This window comes from Chaetodon trifascialis, chromosome 5 (assembly GCF_039877785.1).
Source record: "Chaetodon trifascialis isolate fChaTrf1 chromosome 5, fChaTrf1.hap1, whole genome shotgun sequence".
Taxonomy (NCBI): Eukaryota; Metazoa; Chordata; class Actinopteri; order Chaetodontiformes; family Chaetodontidae; genus Chaetodon; species Chaetodon trifascialis.
The window spans coordinates 9637017-9651915 of NC_092060.1; the positions used below are offsets into that span (position 1 = coordinate 9637017).

Below are 14899 nucleotides of genomic sequence, written 5' to 3' on the forward strand. Positions count from 1 at the left end.
GCCTCAGCCTGCCTTTGTCCAGGAGGTGAGCGCGGGCTGAGATGCATGTCTGTATTTGGTAGTTGTTTGTTGGGCTAAAATATTGGCTGAACTTCATTTGAACTTGCTTTGCACAGCAATATGCTGCCACCACGGAACAAAATAATTTGCATACAAGTGTGTGATTGGGCAAACGCCAGTTTTAAAAATGCGATGGAAGCATCAATAAGTGACCAATTACAACCTATGAGAGACCGCTCACTGTCACGATCCGCTGTGCTAAATGACCTCTGTGCATATTGTAGAATGTGATGACTGACTGAGTGTGTATGAGCAAAAAACAGCAGTCTGTGTCATGTTTCATGTTTTTTGTAACATGTGGATGTGGACAGTATGTGCAGCAGGAGGCACAGTTTTCTCTTGTGGAGTTTGAAAGATCAGGGTGAGATAATGGAGCAGGTATAAGTGGTTGCAAATTGAACGGTTTCATTATGAAGTACATGGGTCATTTAATGAGTGTCACTTGATGAGGTTTTTCAATATGGAAGTGGATGGGTAGGAATCACCCAAGCAATGAATTCATTCAAATAATTATCCCTCTGAGTTTAACAATTATAACTGCAATGGATCCACAGTGCAGAGGTGGGCGAGGTGAAAATAGATTGTCTGGTCAGGCTCGTGTGGGTGTGCAGGTTGCAATCTCTTGCCCCATTCGTAAATAGTGTCAAGTTAAAATGGTCTCAAGTTGGGTAGATTTGGTAAGATTTTGAATTTGGGCAGTGTTACTTATGTACTTTAGGCTACAAACCTGATAATCATCTCATGGAGTTCCCAGATCTGGATCCCTACCAAAACCTTATCATCTGCTTCAAGGCTCCAGACTGATCTGTCTCCAGAATCTCATGGAAATCTGTTCTTTGATTTATGACACTCCCAGCTGAGATACAGATAAACTGACAGGAGCGAAAGAATGATCATATAAATGTTGTTTGCACATGACTGTGTAACCACACAAAGAGCACTTTGAACATTTTTTACTCTTGCCTTAAAGCTTCTTGCACTTCTGCTCTGTTTCATAGTCTCCATTGAGGGGCAGTGGCAGTGAGTGGTTGCTGTCAGAGCTGGATGTTTTGCTGCTGGCTGGCACGGTCGGACACACTCTCAGCTTGGCGGCCAGCAGCTTCGTAGAGGAAGAGCACCAGACCTGGTACTTTCTGCTCAACACCCTATGCCTCGCCGTCTTCCAGGATGTTTGCCGCAAGTACTTCAGAGAGCAGAGACGCTCTGGAGATGAAGAAGAGCATATCCTCCCTTCCAAAGAGTGTCATCCCTCTGCTCACCCGAAGGCAGACATGTGCTCAGAGAAGTGGCTAGCGTTAGCTACGCCGCCCTTCACTCTGGTCTGCTGCCGACTGCTACGCTCCCTCAACCAGACCGGGGTGCAGTGGGCTCATCTTCCTGACGTGGGACACTGGCTTAACAGGTTAGGTTTCTACAATGATGACTATTGCATATGAGGTGCTGTACAAAGCAAAATCATGACACATACGATAAAAAAGTTCTAAACCTGTGGAGCTCCAAAATGTCCAATATTGAGTTAATAATCCCATGAATAAATACAGAAAAAGATAAGAATGAACAAATTCATTGTAACTGTTCAGCCTCATCAGAATTATTTCATGTATTTATTTATGGAGATTTTTATTTTGAAATGCCGTTGCTCCTTTCACACTGGCATTTTCACAGTGACTTATGTCACTTGTCATAACAGCGGTGTTGTCACCTCTCCACACTTCTTGCCTGTCACCGAGTCACATGCCCTCAGCCTTTTAGCAGGCTGCTGGTAGATCTGTTTATTTCATCCTTTTTTTAAACAGGCAGTCTCACTGAGATCAGTCTCCTTTTCAAGAAAACATGTACAGTATGAGCAGCAGGGACAAAATACACACACATTCACAGCAAACACAGAGTTTACATACACAGAACAGGGGTTACTCATTAAGAAAAAACAAGTTGTGACCTGGCTATGATTACTGGATTTAGATGTGACCAGAGAGCAGAGATTAGCCCACTAACAGCTAGACTTGGGTTAACGATCCTGCCTATTGAGCCAGCAGCGTTTGCATGTAAACTTGGATATTTTCATAAGGCAGCAAAGCAAAGTGAGAGTGTTAACAGCAACAGCTACCTGGTTGATTCAGAATTGTTCTGCCGCCATTGTGATTCCTCAGAGGTTCCCCAAGGAAGAGTCGCACCACTCTGTGAATGGCAAAAAGAGAGACTGGTTTGTCTTTGTCCTTAGTTTCCCTATTAAACAACACAAAAGAGTTGAGTACATGCAGTGATTACACAGAAGTTCAGAAGTGTATCTGAGAGAACATTCGATACAAAATCTGTTAAATGCATGCATAAATCCCTTTAAGTGTACTGACTCCATGTCTTTTTCTCTTGTTACCAAAGGCACCCTTTACAAATTCCACAGGCTCCAAGAGCAGCGAAATCTTGTTTGTTCTGTCCAACACTTTCCTCTTGTAGACTGTAATGAACAATGGTGCTGCTAGCAGACCTGAGGACTATTAGTCTTGGCTTATAGTGGATAGTATATCTTTCTTATTTATGTGGATATGTGGGAACAATATAGGTGACAGGACATTACAAGAGCTCATTTTTAGCACAGCTCCAGTTGAGGGTGAGAGGGTTTAATGTGAATAGGCTTCTTTCACTGGTTAAGCACTGATGTTCAGCAGTCACACAGGGATAAATGCATTATAAAAAGACGGAGATGCTAATTTGTCCAGATACCAAAGACAGTACCCTCAGCAGGCTGGAACGCAATGCGGGGACAAGATGTTCAATCTCCATTTGTGTCTCCACCGACACAGGAGAGTGGCAGATCAACGTACCTCGTTCTCTGAGGGTTATTGAAAGCCATTTTGGGAAATGTAGGAAATCACCTACTGGAGTAGACATAGATGAAGCTGGTTGATTGTAATATACAGGAAAATTACACTTGATAACAAAATAAGTCCTGAATGATTTGATCAAACATTTAAGGTATAGAATCTTAACACGATCCAATGGTTTTCTTCTAAGGCTGAATCACTTTAAAATGTGTTTTTCTGGCTGAGAAGCTGACAGGACCCTCCGCCAGCCATTTTTTAAAGAAGGGAAAATAGCCGTCAGTGATTGCTCGGACTGTAGAAAAACTGTCATTTCTCAGTAAAACTGTGACTGTTTCAGAGCCATTAATATTCTGCCAACAGCACAGGGCAGGGGATTATGATTTGTTCTTTAACATGCATCACATTGTGGAATAGAGATGTGGATTCTGACCTTTTCCCTGTCCAGCGTTGCCCTTTCTTCCTACCTGCACTGCTTGTTGCTTGGATAATGAGATCTAGGCAGCGTTACGCCTCATCTTGTCTCCAAGCACCCAACTTCCACTGCTGTCTGATCCAGCTAACAGCTAAATACACACCGTCTGTCCAACTTTGATACGTCCTTTGAGGTCTTATTTCCTGTCTGTGCTCAGTGCAGTGTAATTTCAAACTGTATAGCCTTAAATCCAGTGAACAATTGAAGATCCATGCCTCTTTAAAGTTTAAACTACTGCTGGAGGATATGACTGACAGCGTTGGTCTCGCCAGAGTGTTCTCTTTTGCTCAGTAAATAGTCTACTTCAAGGTTTAAGCTTTCTTTTTTGATTAATTAAATGACTGAATTCATTTTGATTATACGTAAAGGTCAAATGAGGAAAATATTGGAACACTTACGGTATGCACAGTAAATATGTGTTCGATGAATTTCAGTTTTAAAAATTTAAAGGCCATGCAAGTGTTTCCTTACTGTTACTCATTGTTGGTCTGTTTGTTTTGTCTTTCCAGCTCTGAACACAGGACAGTCCTCTCCCTGCTGGCTGCTTTCTGTTTGGTTCTTATCTACCTCTTGGTTCAAAGACGGTGCTCATGGGTGTCCAAGGTTGCCCTCGCCCTCGGACTTTTGGGCGTCTACAGCTACCGGGCAGCTGTTGGCAATGTCTTGTTTCCCTGGCAACACTCCGGTCGAGCTACGTCCAAGTAAGTTTTTTGCTGACCCGATGATCACCTGTTCGTTCGATGCAACAGCTGGCAAATCGCTGGTCTCTGTTGATCTGTGCTGTAATGCAGCTTAGTGTGCAGGCTGCAGTACTGCATGTGTCATTTGGGAGAAACAGTCGGACCCACATCTCTTAAAATTGTGACCATGAACTGCTATTTTTGTTTTATGTTTTACATCTACCCACAGTAAACCACCCAACCCAGTGTAAAGTCAAGTCCTAAAAAAGGTCAGATAGTGTCAAATTAAATTAATTACATTGAAACAGGATTCGTGCAATCTGTGGCTGTTGATTGCTGCACTCAATAAGAACAGTCCTTTTCTCCTTCAACACAAGTCTCAACCCCACCCAGCCCTCCTGTCCTCTGTGACGGATGAAAACACAGTCACATTTTCACAGCACAGAGGAGTAAGCTAGCTAATTAGAGTGCAGATTGAACAGGGAGAGTGAAGAGGCAATATATCATTGTGTGGAGCATTGGAATAATAGTTTTGTAAATTTGCTTTTCATCTGGCTCGGAAATGATTATTTTAGCTTCCATGATTGAAACACAAAATCGTGCACTGCTCTCCACTGTCGAGCAGTAGAAATGTCAGTAGTTGGAGGGTTTGGAAGTTTGTAGTCTCTGCAGTATACAGTAGAGGCCAGAGAAAGAGTTTGGAAATCAGGAATCTTAACACCTGTCAGCACTGAACAGTAACCGTTTTACAACTTCAGATATGATTATTACAGGACTTTCACAAATTATGTGTATTTCCAGTCATGTAGGTGGTCTGGCTTCAGGGTTCAGTCAGTCAGTCAGTCCACCACTTTGCTTCAGATCCAACAATTGTTGGATGGATTGCCATAAAGCTTTGTACAGATATTCACGACCCCCAGAGGAGCTTCAACATGAAGACGTTTTACGAGCTACTGTACTGCTTAATGTGAGGAGGTTTTTCCACCTTTTTTTATCTCAGTTTTTAAATTGCTCTTGAGTTCCTCTTGCCATCATTGAAAGATAAATCTTCAGAAGAGTTTGGACTTCTTAAACCTGCAGATGCACTGAAACCCCTGTGGTATGTGCCTGAGGGTAAGAATCTCCTCTCCTAAACCCTCAAACCTTAATCAAGCGTATTAGCTTCATAATCACATTCATTTTGCACAGTATATGATAAAATAGTTTGTGTGATGTTCAACCCTTTGGTGCCTGGTGCGTTTAAGATAATCTGTCCGTCCTTGAATAATGAAAAATCCTGTTTAATGTGTGCCTCAAAACATACCTCAGTTCTCTTGAAGGTTGATGCCTCTTTACGCCTTTAGCACAATCTATATGTAATTGTTGTATTAGCATTGTCCAAAAAGAGAGGAAATCGACAATCTTGCTCGCCTAAATGTGGTCATTTTTCATTCTGTAGACTGTGGCTTGCCACAAAGTTATCTGCTACTAACCCCCGTCAGAAAATAATGAGTGTGCAGGGCTGCACACAGTTCTCCTGTCTAGTTTTCCCGACCTCCCTTCATCTAAAACCAGTACCTGGCCTTCCCTAACCTTTCCTGCTCTCCTTGGCAGTCTCTCCTACTTGCTCACCTAATTAAAAGCTCAGCCTCTCACCCTTACCCACACAAAGACACCTGACCAAAGCCATGCAGGGACCCCGGCTCCTTTTGACGAACTGTATGATTGACAAGGTTGACAGTTGACCCAGTCCTTCATCCTTTTCTTCAGACCTCAACAAGTTGATCATTATGGTGCTCTGCCTCAAGGATGTGTTTCAGACCTCGTCCACACTGTGGATTCCTTGGCAGAGTTCCTTATAAAGCAAAGACAAATTTGAGTCTGGGGCCTTATAAAATGCAGTCCATCTCATGTGCTGTGCTTTGCTTGCTGGGCAAAGAGAAGCTGCATCTGTGTAATTACAGTGTAGTGTAGCTTCCAGCTGCTGAATTGTTGGACTTAAATGATGTTTCCTGTGGGTCTGATCTTTTTTGGTTTGGTATCTCTAAACAACCATATAGTGAGATTTATGGTTGTTTTAGACACAGTATCACAGCAGATTCTCTCTCTCTGAAACGAGAAAGCCAGAAAATGTTGCATTTTCCATTGCTGTGTTTTTCCCCTCACATCTGAACATGACTGTAAGAAGAAATGACTTTGTATAATGACCCATTTTAAAGTCCGGTCTTCCTGGGTTACTCTCTCTCTCTGTGTTTTATCAGAGTAAAGCCCCCTGACAACTGTCCGGCTCCCTCCTCGCTTTCCCTTTGTGCCAACTACCTAATTGTGCTGTTGCCTCCTTCAAAATGGCTAATGGGGTTGAGAACAGCCAGCACCGCTCACTTTAAACAGTTCAAAGAGTGACTTGAATTGATGTCACTGTGGATACAGTTTTTCTCTCTCTCTGTTTCTCTCTGTCTCTTTCTCATGGCATCATCGGAAATGAGCCTAAAAATAGACAGAGATAGCAAGTCAGCTGACAGGGCAAACATGTACTTTGCATAATTTTTCTTTAACTGGATACCAAGACATTACTGATTAGGATTTGAGCTATAAAAATCTATAAAGGAAGATACAATCAAGGTAACACAAAAGATTAACAAGTGTTCCAACAGGAAATAGCTCGACATCAAAGCAGCCGGCTGAGGGCCGAGCCTGTCTGTGCTGTATGCATCATCGGCGAAGTTTGTCTTCGTCCTCCTCCTTAGAATTTATGGCACATGTTATGGCCAACATGAAGCCACCAGAAGCTTTTAACAATGTTTATGTTTTCATCTGTGTGTGTATGAGCTTCACACCTGCACAAAACATGACCCATTTTATCATGTCGTGCTTTATCTAGAAAGGAACTGTTGTGCAGGTTCCCAATTTAAAAATATGCATGCATACCGATCCCGTTTAAAAATGGAAATATATTCAAACTCGTCTCAAAACACCTGTGAACCCCTGCCACACACACACGCACACACACACACACACACACACACACGCCGTGACAGACACACATACACACACAGGCACACAGAATTCAGTTTTCAGTTTTATTACCCAAGAGGTAAACCATTTTATAACCCTGTTTCAAAGGCAATCTGTGTTGGTACAATATATCAGTGGTAACATTTAACAAATCATTATCCTCCACTGACTTCAAAGCACACTTCATAAAAGTGCTTTTTTGGCCACCTTATCTTTCGTCACGCTACTGTTTTTAAAGAATCTAACGCAAAGCTCAGAAAGCACACATGCTGGCAGCAGAGCAGGTATCGATCTTGTGGTTTGTTGTGTAATTAAATGTTCTGTCTGTAACTATTGTTTTTAAGTCTGCCACTTTGTCCCAGTGGCATTTCAATAGTTGCAACTTGGACGTGCACAGATTTATCCCACAGCAGGCCCAGGGCTCAGGCAGAGTGGGCTGGCCCTCCTCATGCGCATCCGTTCACTCCAAGTGTTAGCCTGATGCAGGTGATTGACGAATGGCCTGGAACAAGCATGTTGAGGAGACTGGACGCAGTCTTACCTTTTCTTATTCACTTGCTGGAACACCGGCACTTGTTTCCAAGGTAACATGAAATCCAGACAGCTCCTCTGTAACCGCTTGACAAGCAACTATTTTCTGTCCGCTGTTACTTCTATTAACATCACAAAATGCGGCAGATAAGATCGGAAATATGCGAGTGGTCGTGTTTTCTCACCGTACAATTTGGAGGATTCCCTTAGGCTTTAAAGCCTCTGAAGTTTTTCCTCAACAACATTAAATATTCATGCCTAAACAAGCAACAATCAAAGTTCAAGTCTTGAAAAAGCCTCCTATGGTATTGTATAGGAAGAGTTTAATACTGAAAAAAGTCTCTGTCTGTGAGTCCTTTTTAATGCAGGCGTACCTGACTAGACACTCCACTTTGATCCCTTGATTAATGAATACATTCAGATACAGTATTACTGCCTGTGCTTTAATGACTGCCTCACTTTATTAATCGAGTGGCTCTCTCTGGAAAGAAGTCGATTTCAGGGCTGCAGTACTCAAATCCACAAGTAATCTCAACAAATGATGCCAAAAATAACAAAATGCACTCTCGCATAGTTCCTCATGATAAATGTGCTCCGCTGGAAGACACAGCTGATCACCATTATCACCACAGCTTTGGCCTTTTCTATGTTATTGTTCTGGAAAAAGACTCAGCTTGCTGTTACCTTGGTGTTTGCTTGGTGGTCTTAACTACAGTGTGCCAAAAGACAAGTGGAGAACTTCCAGACACTCCTCAACACAAAACAGCAATAATATATCAGAGAAGGGTTGATAGGATTGTTGATCGATACTAATGACTTAATACTTACACTGGCTGTAGTCTTGATTTGAACAAAGAACTCCCTCCAGACTGGAGTTCAAAGATGCTTTGCATGCTGCCACCAAGCACACACACACACACACACACACACACACACACACACACACACACACACACACACACACACACACACACACACACACACACACACACACACTTCTGAAGCAAGTCCAAATGTAGCATTATTAACCCAGCATTTGCCATGTTTGTACACTGCTTCTTAAACTGACTACTAGCTTGCTTCTCTACTGGAGATCATGACTTCATGTCTATTACAAGCCACTGTACGACAAGTGGACATGAGGGCTTGCAGGAGTCTTGTTTAGTATTGTTGCAGATCCTTGCAGAGCTGCATGGAAATCATAAATTGAGTAGGACCCCCTTAGCGAAATGACTAGTCTAATTGAGGTAAAGGCTGGACAAGTTGAAGACATCTGAAAGCTGTGCTGTGTGATATACTATAATCAGGAGACACTTAAAATAACTGCAGCCACTTTTGGGGTGCTGCACTTTGGGAAATGACATAAACACAAATAGCCTTTCCTGCTCAGACAAAGAAGGGCTCATGCTTTCTGCCCTGGAAATGTCAAAGCAAACAAGATCACTCTCAGTATTCAGAATTTTGCATGCGTCAGTGTTGGGGAAGTGCTTATTGTCTCCGACTGATGCGGATTAGTGCTGCAGCCTTTCACTGTTAAATATACAGGTTTGAGAAGGGAAGGCGTCTTTTAGTATCCCACATGTAGATCTCATGGGGTTCCCATCCTGCTTCCTTTGTGGAAAGCGTAGTTGTAGGATAACAGCCACATTAAGTGCGTGGCACAGTACTTTTTATGAAGCACAAACACGTAGCTGCAGATAGATTAGTTTGGAATTCTCTCAGTTTTTCTACCTCGCACACTAGTTTACAAGTAAGCCCGGCAGCTCAAAGCCATCAATGTCCTCCCATAAAATCAGATCCAGGCCAGGATTTTCCACTTTTCCTTTGCATGAAATAATGATGAATACAATCCTTGCCACATTGTTCGGGGAGTTGTGAATAATAAAGAATAGTGCTGTATGGAGCATATTACTCTACGCCTTCCTCTGTTGGAACAGGTTTCCATAAAACACATTGATTAATAATACATGCCCAATACTTGCTCAACTCCTTCAGGGTCTGCTATTATCCTGTAGTGCTTTTGCAGCTTTGACTGCACCCTGCTGCAAAATGAAATGTCCCTTTACTCTGGAGGAAGTGTGTTTCCGATGTCATGATTGTGAAAGGGCTATTTTGTAAAAGTGAAAATAGTTTTTGAGCCGGCACCCTCTGGAAAATATTAGCAGAAGCTGCTTTGAATCAATGTTGGACGCAATTCTGAATATCTGGTGTACAGTGGTCAATGGGTGAATGTATTAAAAAAACATTGCATTGGTAATGACTCGACGTGTGTGCAGAAAAAACAATTAAAAGCCTCATTTTCCTCAGGCTGTAACTTCTTGAAAATTCAGCGACTCCCTAAACTTCATTAGCTCTTAATGCTCTTTATTTTCCTTCCAGTCCGTTCTGAAATAGAATAAAACAACTTATCACCATCACAGCTCTTCCCACTCTTTTGTCGTCTGTGTTTTTGTTGTTTTTTTAAGGCTGATTTACTCATTCCTTGTTTTTTGGTTTTTTTTTGACAAATGTTAATGAATGTAAGTTAATTAAAGAGCAGGCTTGAGGGGGAAATCTTTTCATTTAAGTTTCTGTGGATAAGAGCATATGCTGGATGCCTGAAATGGAAATTAGACTAAATGTAATTGCCTTCATAATCGAAAGCACTTTTCCTTTAAAGCTTCAATTTGGGACTTTTTGAGCAGATAAATTATTTATAGTTGGGGAAGGATTTTTGTGGAGTAAGCCTTTTAGAAGGAGAAGAGCCTTATGGAAACTTTTATTTTATTATTTGCAGACTTTAGCCCCAGACTTACTGTTGTAGCGACATACAGAGCACATGGGCCTTACCTCTCTTTAAATCTGTATTAAATCTAGTTGGCATGAATTCAGCGCTTACATAGTTTACATCCCTCTAATCACTGAAGGTGGAACCTCCTGATTTCTAAATGTCTTACATTAATTGTGAGGAGAAAGAGAAGTGAAGTCCACTAGAAACAATTTTTGGCCCAGCTAACCAGAGCTAAATGACCAGACAATAAACAATAGGAATGACTTAAAACTGAAGGAGGCTCAAAGCTGACTCAGTACGTGTCATGCTAAAACAAAAATAGGAGTGAGCCATGTTTCTGAATACGGTGTGTTATCGCTTTCTGAATCATTTTACTTGTAATTGAAAGAAAGCCAACATGCATCAGTTTGTTCAATTGCATAGATTCACAGTCCAGTGTGGAGGGTTTGGGGGAGACTATGATATTCAATATTATGTTTTCATGAGTCTGTAATCACCTGAAAACAAGAATTGTTGTGTTTTCGTTACCTTAGAATGAGCTCTACATATCTACAGAGGGAGCCGGTCCTCTTCCACAGAGCCCACCACGGTGCATCACTGTCAGTGTACAGAAGCCCAGAATAGACGAACCAAACGGCGACTTTAGAGAGCGTCTTTCACGAGTTTCGTGGCCACTGTAGGTTCTCCTACACATTGAAATGGGAGGATGAGGTGAGAGGGATTCATTTGGTTGTGTTGACTGCTAGCTGCCCCTAAATCTCACACACTGGACTTCTAACAACTCTAGTAAACAGTAACCCTGTTGTATGATTTCTTATCAGACAGACAGAAAGTTCCAGAACTGGCTTTGAATGTATGAGTTTGATTTAGCCTTAGAGCTTCAGCACGGCCACAGTCGACTCGCTCAGGTGTTTTCACGTGTGTTTCCTGATTAGAGCTCCTCTCAGGACTGTGTGTGTGTGCACAGACTGCACTTGTTTGGCATCTCCCTCACTTTCATGATTAGCTTTGTTGCACCTGGTGGAGCAGGATAATTTACCTTGTTATCTTATTGGTCCATGGAGTTTTGTGACATCACTCCAGGATAGCGTTTCATGTTTCGTGAAACAGTCTTGTATAAATGTCATAAAATGTTTAGTGTTTTTTTTTTTTTCCACACTAAAATTGCTGGTTTATTATCTAGTTACAGTGCAAAACATTATCATCTGCCGTAAATCCTGCCATCGTGAAGTTATTGTGTTGAGTTTTTGTTAAGCCTGTGTAGAGAGGTGCTGATTTAACTGTATGGTCCTCTCGTTTTACTTGTTTTCTGTCACACTGAGAGGTTTTTTTAATGTTTTGTCCACTCCATTTATATTAACAACAAGAGACTAGATGTTAGAAACTCTACAATATTAGACCAGTACTTTTAACGAGGCGTACCTAACAAACTGGCAACTAAGTGCATAATTGCAGTTTTTCATGGAAAAGTAGTGTTCTGTCAAAAAATTCAAAATGCAGTCCCATCCTGCTTCAAATATTACTGATGAGAACAAACCTGTTGCAGCGCTATGAAAACATTTCAGACTTAAATGTGAACTATCACATGTTGAGATATCGATATTGAAAGGTGCAAATCCTGGGGCTGAAGTTTTGGTAGTAGGACTACCATTTTGTTTACATTTGGATAATGTATTATGAGTAAAAGCACTAATGATAAGCTTGATTTATCTCAGAATTGTCTTTTTTGTTATTGACTGTACATTTTTTATGTGAACAGTAAATGAAATGTACACATAGTGTCTCAAGTATTTGCTTCCTGTGAATAGAGGGGCAGGTAAGACCCTGAAATGTCCAGAACAGTGCAAAATGTTCAACATCTGTAGTCCCGCATGACTTAAAGTACAGTATTTTATTATGTTAAGAGACAATACAGGTTGTGTGTTTTGGTCAGCAGACTGTATCACTGAGTTAGAAATGCAGCAGTATGTCTCTACAAGTGAAAACTATGGGAGTCTATGGCTATAATCAGTAAAAAATGACAAAAGAAAATTACACCTATGAAAGTTTTTAGCATTCTGAGTCAGTCCGTTGTTATAAAATCTGTCTGTGACCTTCAAGAGAAGTCTGGAGTCTGGGTTGTTTCACTGCCACTCGTGTTATCCTTACTGTTTACAACCTGTGGTACTACATTCAAAAAAAAAAAGATCATTTTGACATCAGCAGCAGATGAAAAAAGTCATGTGAGCCTAAATGCCCTTAAAATATGATAATGCCGTGTTTCTCTAATTGTAGCGATGCAGACAGCACAGCGGACGGAGTGATGGATGTGAGAGGGTCTGTTTTCCTCAGACGGGTTATTCTGTCTTCCAGTCTCACAGCTTTAATTATTAATGTTACATTGACACACTGCATACTCAATGAAAGAAGGGTGAAGAGTTACAGAAATATGAGAAATACTGTCTGACAGGAGATGAGGTTGAGAAATTAATTTCAGCAGTGAACTCTGAAAACCTGTTCTAACAAAGGAATCATGTCAGACTGTGAGTCGTGACAGAAAATGTTTGTAGTTACATACTTTTTCTGTAAATTAAAGTTCATGAATGAAACATGGCGGTGAGTCATTCAGCAGAATGCGTGGTATTGTTTTGAGCTTTTACACTCCATATTTCATATCTGCTGTTACTGATGCTGTCGTATTTGCCCGTTTAACTTTAGACAACCCATTTATCAAAATTTTCTTCATCCACCCGAAAATGTCAGTATCACAGAGATGATATGAATCTGTTGAGGTGGAGACGTCCTGTCTCCTGTTCAAAGATTTATGCTCCGTTGCGTTTTGTTCATTAAAATTGTTGTTTTGCTTCTGTTAAGTACTTTGCTTTTGTTCTTGTTCGCTGTTACACAGCTTTTGTTGTCACCTTTGATTTGATTTGATTAAAAGCGTTTTTCTTTCATCAGTCAGTGTATAAAGTCTGAATTAAATCATTTTCCTCGTGTCTCAAAACCCTTTCTCTGGATATTTAATTGCTGAAATGCATGAACAGGTACAGCAAGACTGCCAGAATCCACATCCAAGAGTCACTTACTGCAATTACTTGAATATTGAACGAGGAATTTTGTAGAGGAAAATCAATAGTGGCTTACTGCAAATGTCGAAATGACACTCCGTTATCTTTCTCTTTCAGGGGAACAGTGGAGGCGCGCTTTGTTTACGTCTTCGTCTTGGGCATCCTCTTCTCAGGCACCAAGGACCTGCTGCGGTCCCAGATCATCACAGCAGATGCCAAGTTGAAGAGCAGGGGATTATGGGAGATCTACAGTGGCTTGGTTTTGTTGGTTTCACTGTTATTTCGTGCTCACAACCTGCCCGTCCTGTGCTGCTGCCTGTTGATCCAGACGCTCATGGCTCAGTTCATCTGGAGGAAACTTCACTATGACGCAGCCCAAACCACCATCATGCATTACTGGTTCGGTCAGGCCTTCTTTTACTTCCAGGTAAGCAACGCTTATAATGTCAGCAATAGAAAGGTTTCACAGACACTTTCTCTCTTAAGTATGACTTTATGTTGCACAGCAGGAGGCGTATTCAGTGATGTGGATTCTGTATGTGATTGAAACGTGATAATGTCAGAAAATCTTTCTCATTCTTTTGGAAATTCATATTTTTCTTGTCAATGTTGTTGATGTTTCAGTAGCAAGACACCAAAACCTCAAAATAACATTGAGAACAGTAACAATAGCAGGTGGGGAGCCAAATGTGAGGTGTTGAAATGTCAAAATCGTTCCAATAGAATTACCACAATCATTGATCAAATTTTAATGTGAGACACACAAGTTTGTGCTGTGCACCAATAGCAAACTAGAGCACTACAGAGTCCAAAATGGTTGCACCATCCACTTTTATTTATCCCTCCTCTGGTTAATGATTTGAGTGAATAGAGGAATGGTTTGCAGACAGTTTTGAGACAAGAGTCAGTGGTGCAAATACGTCCTTTGAACAAACTGTGAACATATTGTCCTGTTAGGCTAACAAGCTTGCCGATCGGCAGTTGGCAAGCTGTGTTCCAGTAACAGTTAGCTAGTTTATTAGGTCAGAGAGAATAAAATGATTTACAATCTTGAGAGTAAAATACCAGCAGGGAGTAAATATCACAGTGCAGAGAAAATAGAAAGCATCTTTGAGAGCTATTGTGACCAGTGAGCACCGGCATGCTCCCAGCTCGGCAGCGTGTTAGCGGTCAGCCTGCCCGTACAGCAGTTCACCGACTCGCTGTGAAAAAAATCACCACCAAAAATCACCAAGATTCAAGGAAACATATTTCATGAGTGCTGCTATGGCAGTTTCTGTTGTGACTGTGGTGTTCTGGAGAAGAGCCTTCAACCCACTGACAAAAGCTGAGGTGGTGCTGGACAGCCTCTGTGCGAGGGTCTTCCTGAGAAACAGCTCTGCTCTCAGTGAAATTTCCCTCAATGAATACACGTTAAAACAGTGTGTACTGCTGCGCTGGATAGCAGTGATTGGCGTTCTCTGCTGAAAGTGATTTAAATCACCACAGCAGTCAGACAAGCTTGTTTGAACCCCCGACCG

General features: G+C 41.5%; 1 protein-coding gene across 3 annotated transcripts in view; it reads left to right on the forward strand.

Annotated features, from left to right (window-relative positions):
• pigg (phosphatidylinositol glycan anchor biosynthesis class G (EMM blood group)) overlaps nucleotides 1–14899 on the forward strand; it is a 55294-nt gene that overhangs the window by 31595 nt on the left and 8800 nt on the right. For 2 of the 3 annotated variants that reach the window (XM_070962440.1, XM_070962441.1), the window contains 3 exons: nucleotides 1059–1462; nucleotides 3864–4055; nucleotides 13497–13806. In XM_070962440.1, coding sequence (XP_070818541.1) covers nucleotides 1059–1462; nucleotides 3864–4055; nucleotides 13497–13806 — 906 coding nt within the window. Of the gene's footprint in view, nucleotides 1–1058; nucleotides 1463–3863; nucleotides 4056–13496; nucleotides 13807–14899 lie in introns of those variants that run through there. The other variant, XM_070962442.1, reaches the window with a different exon arrangement.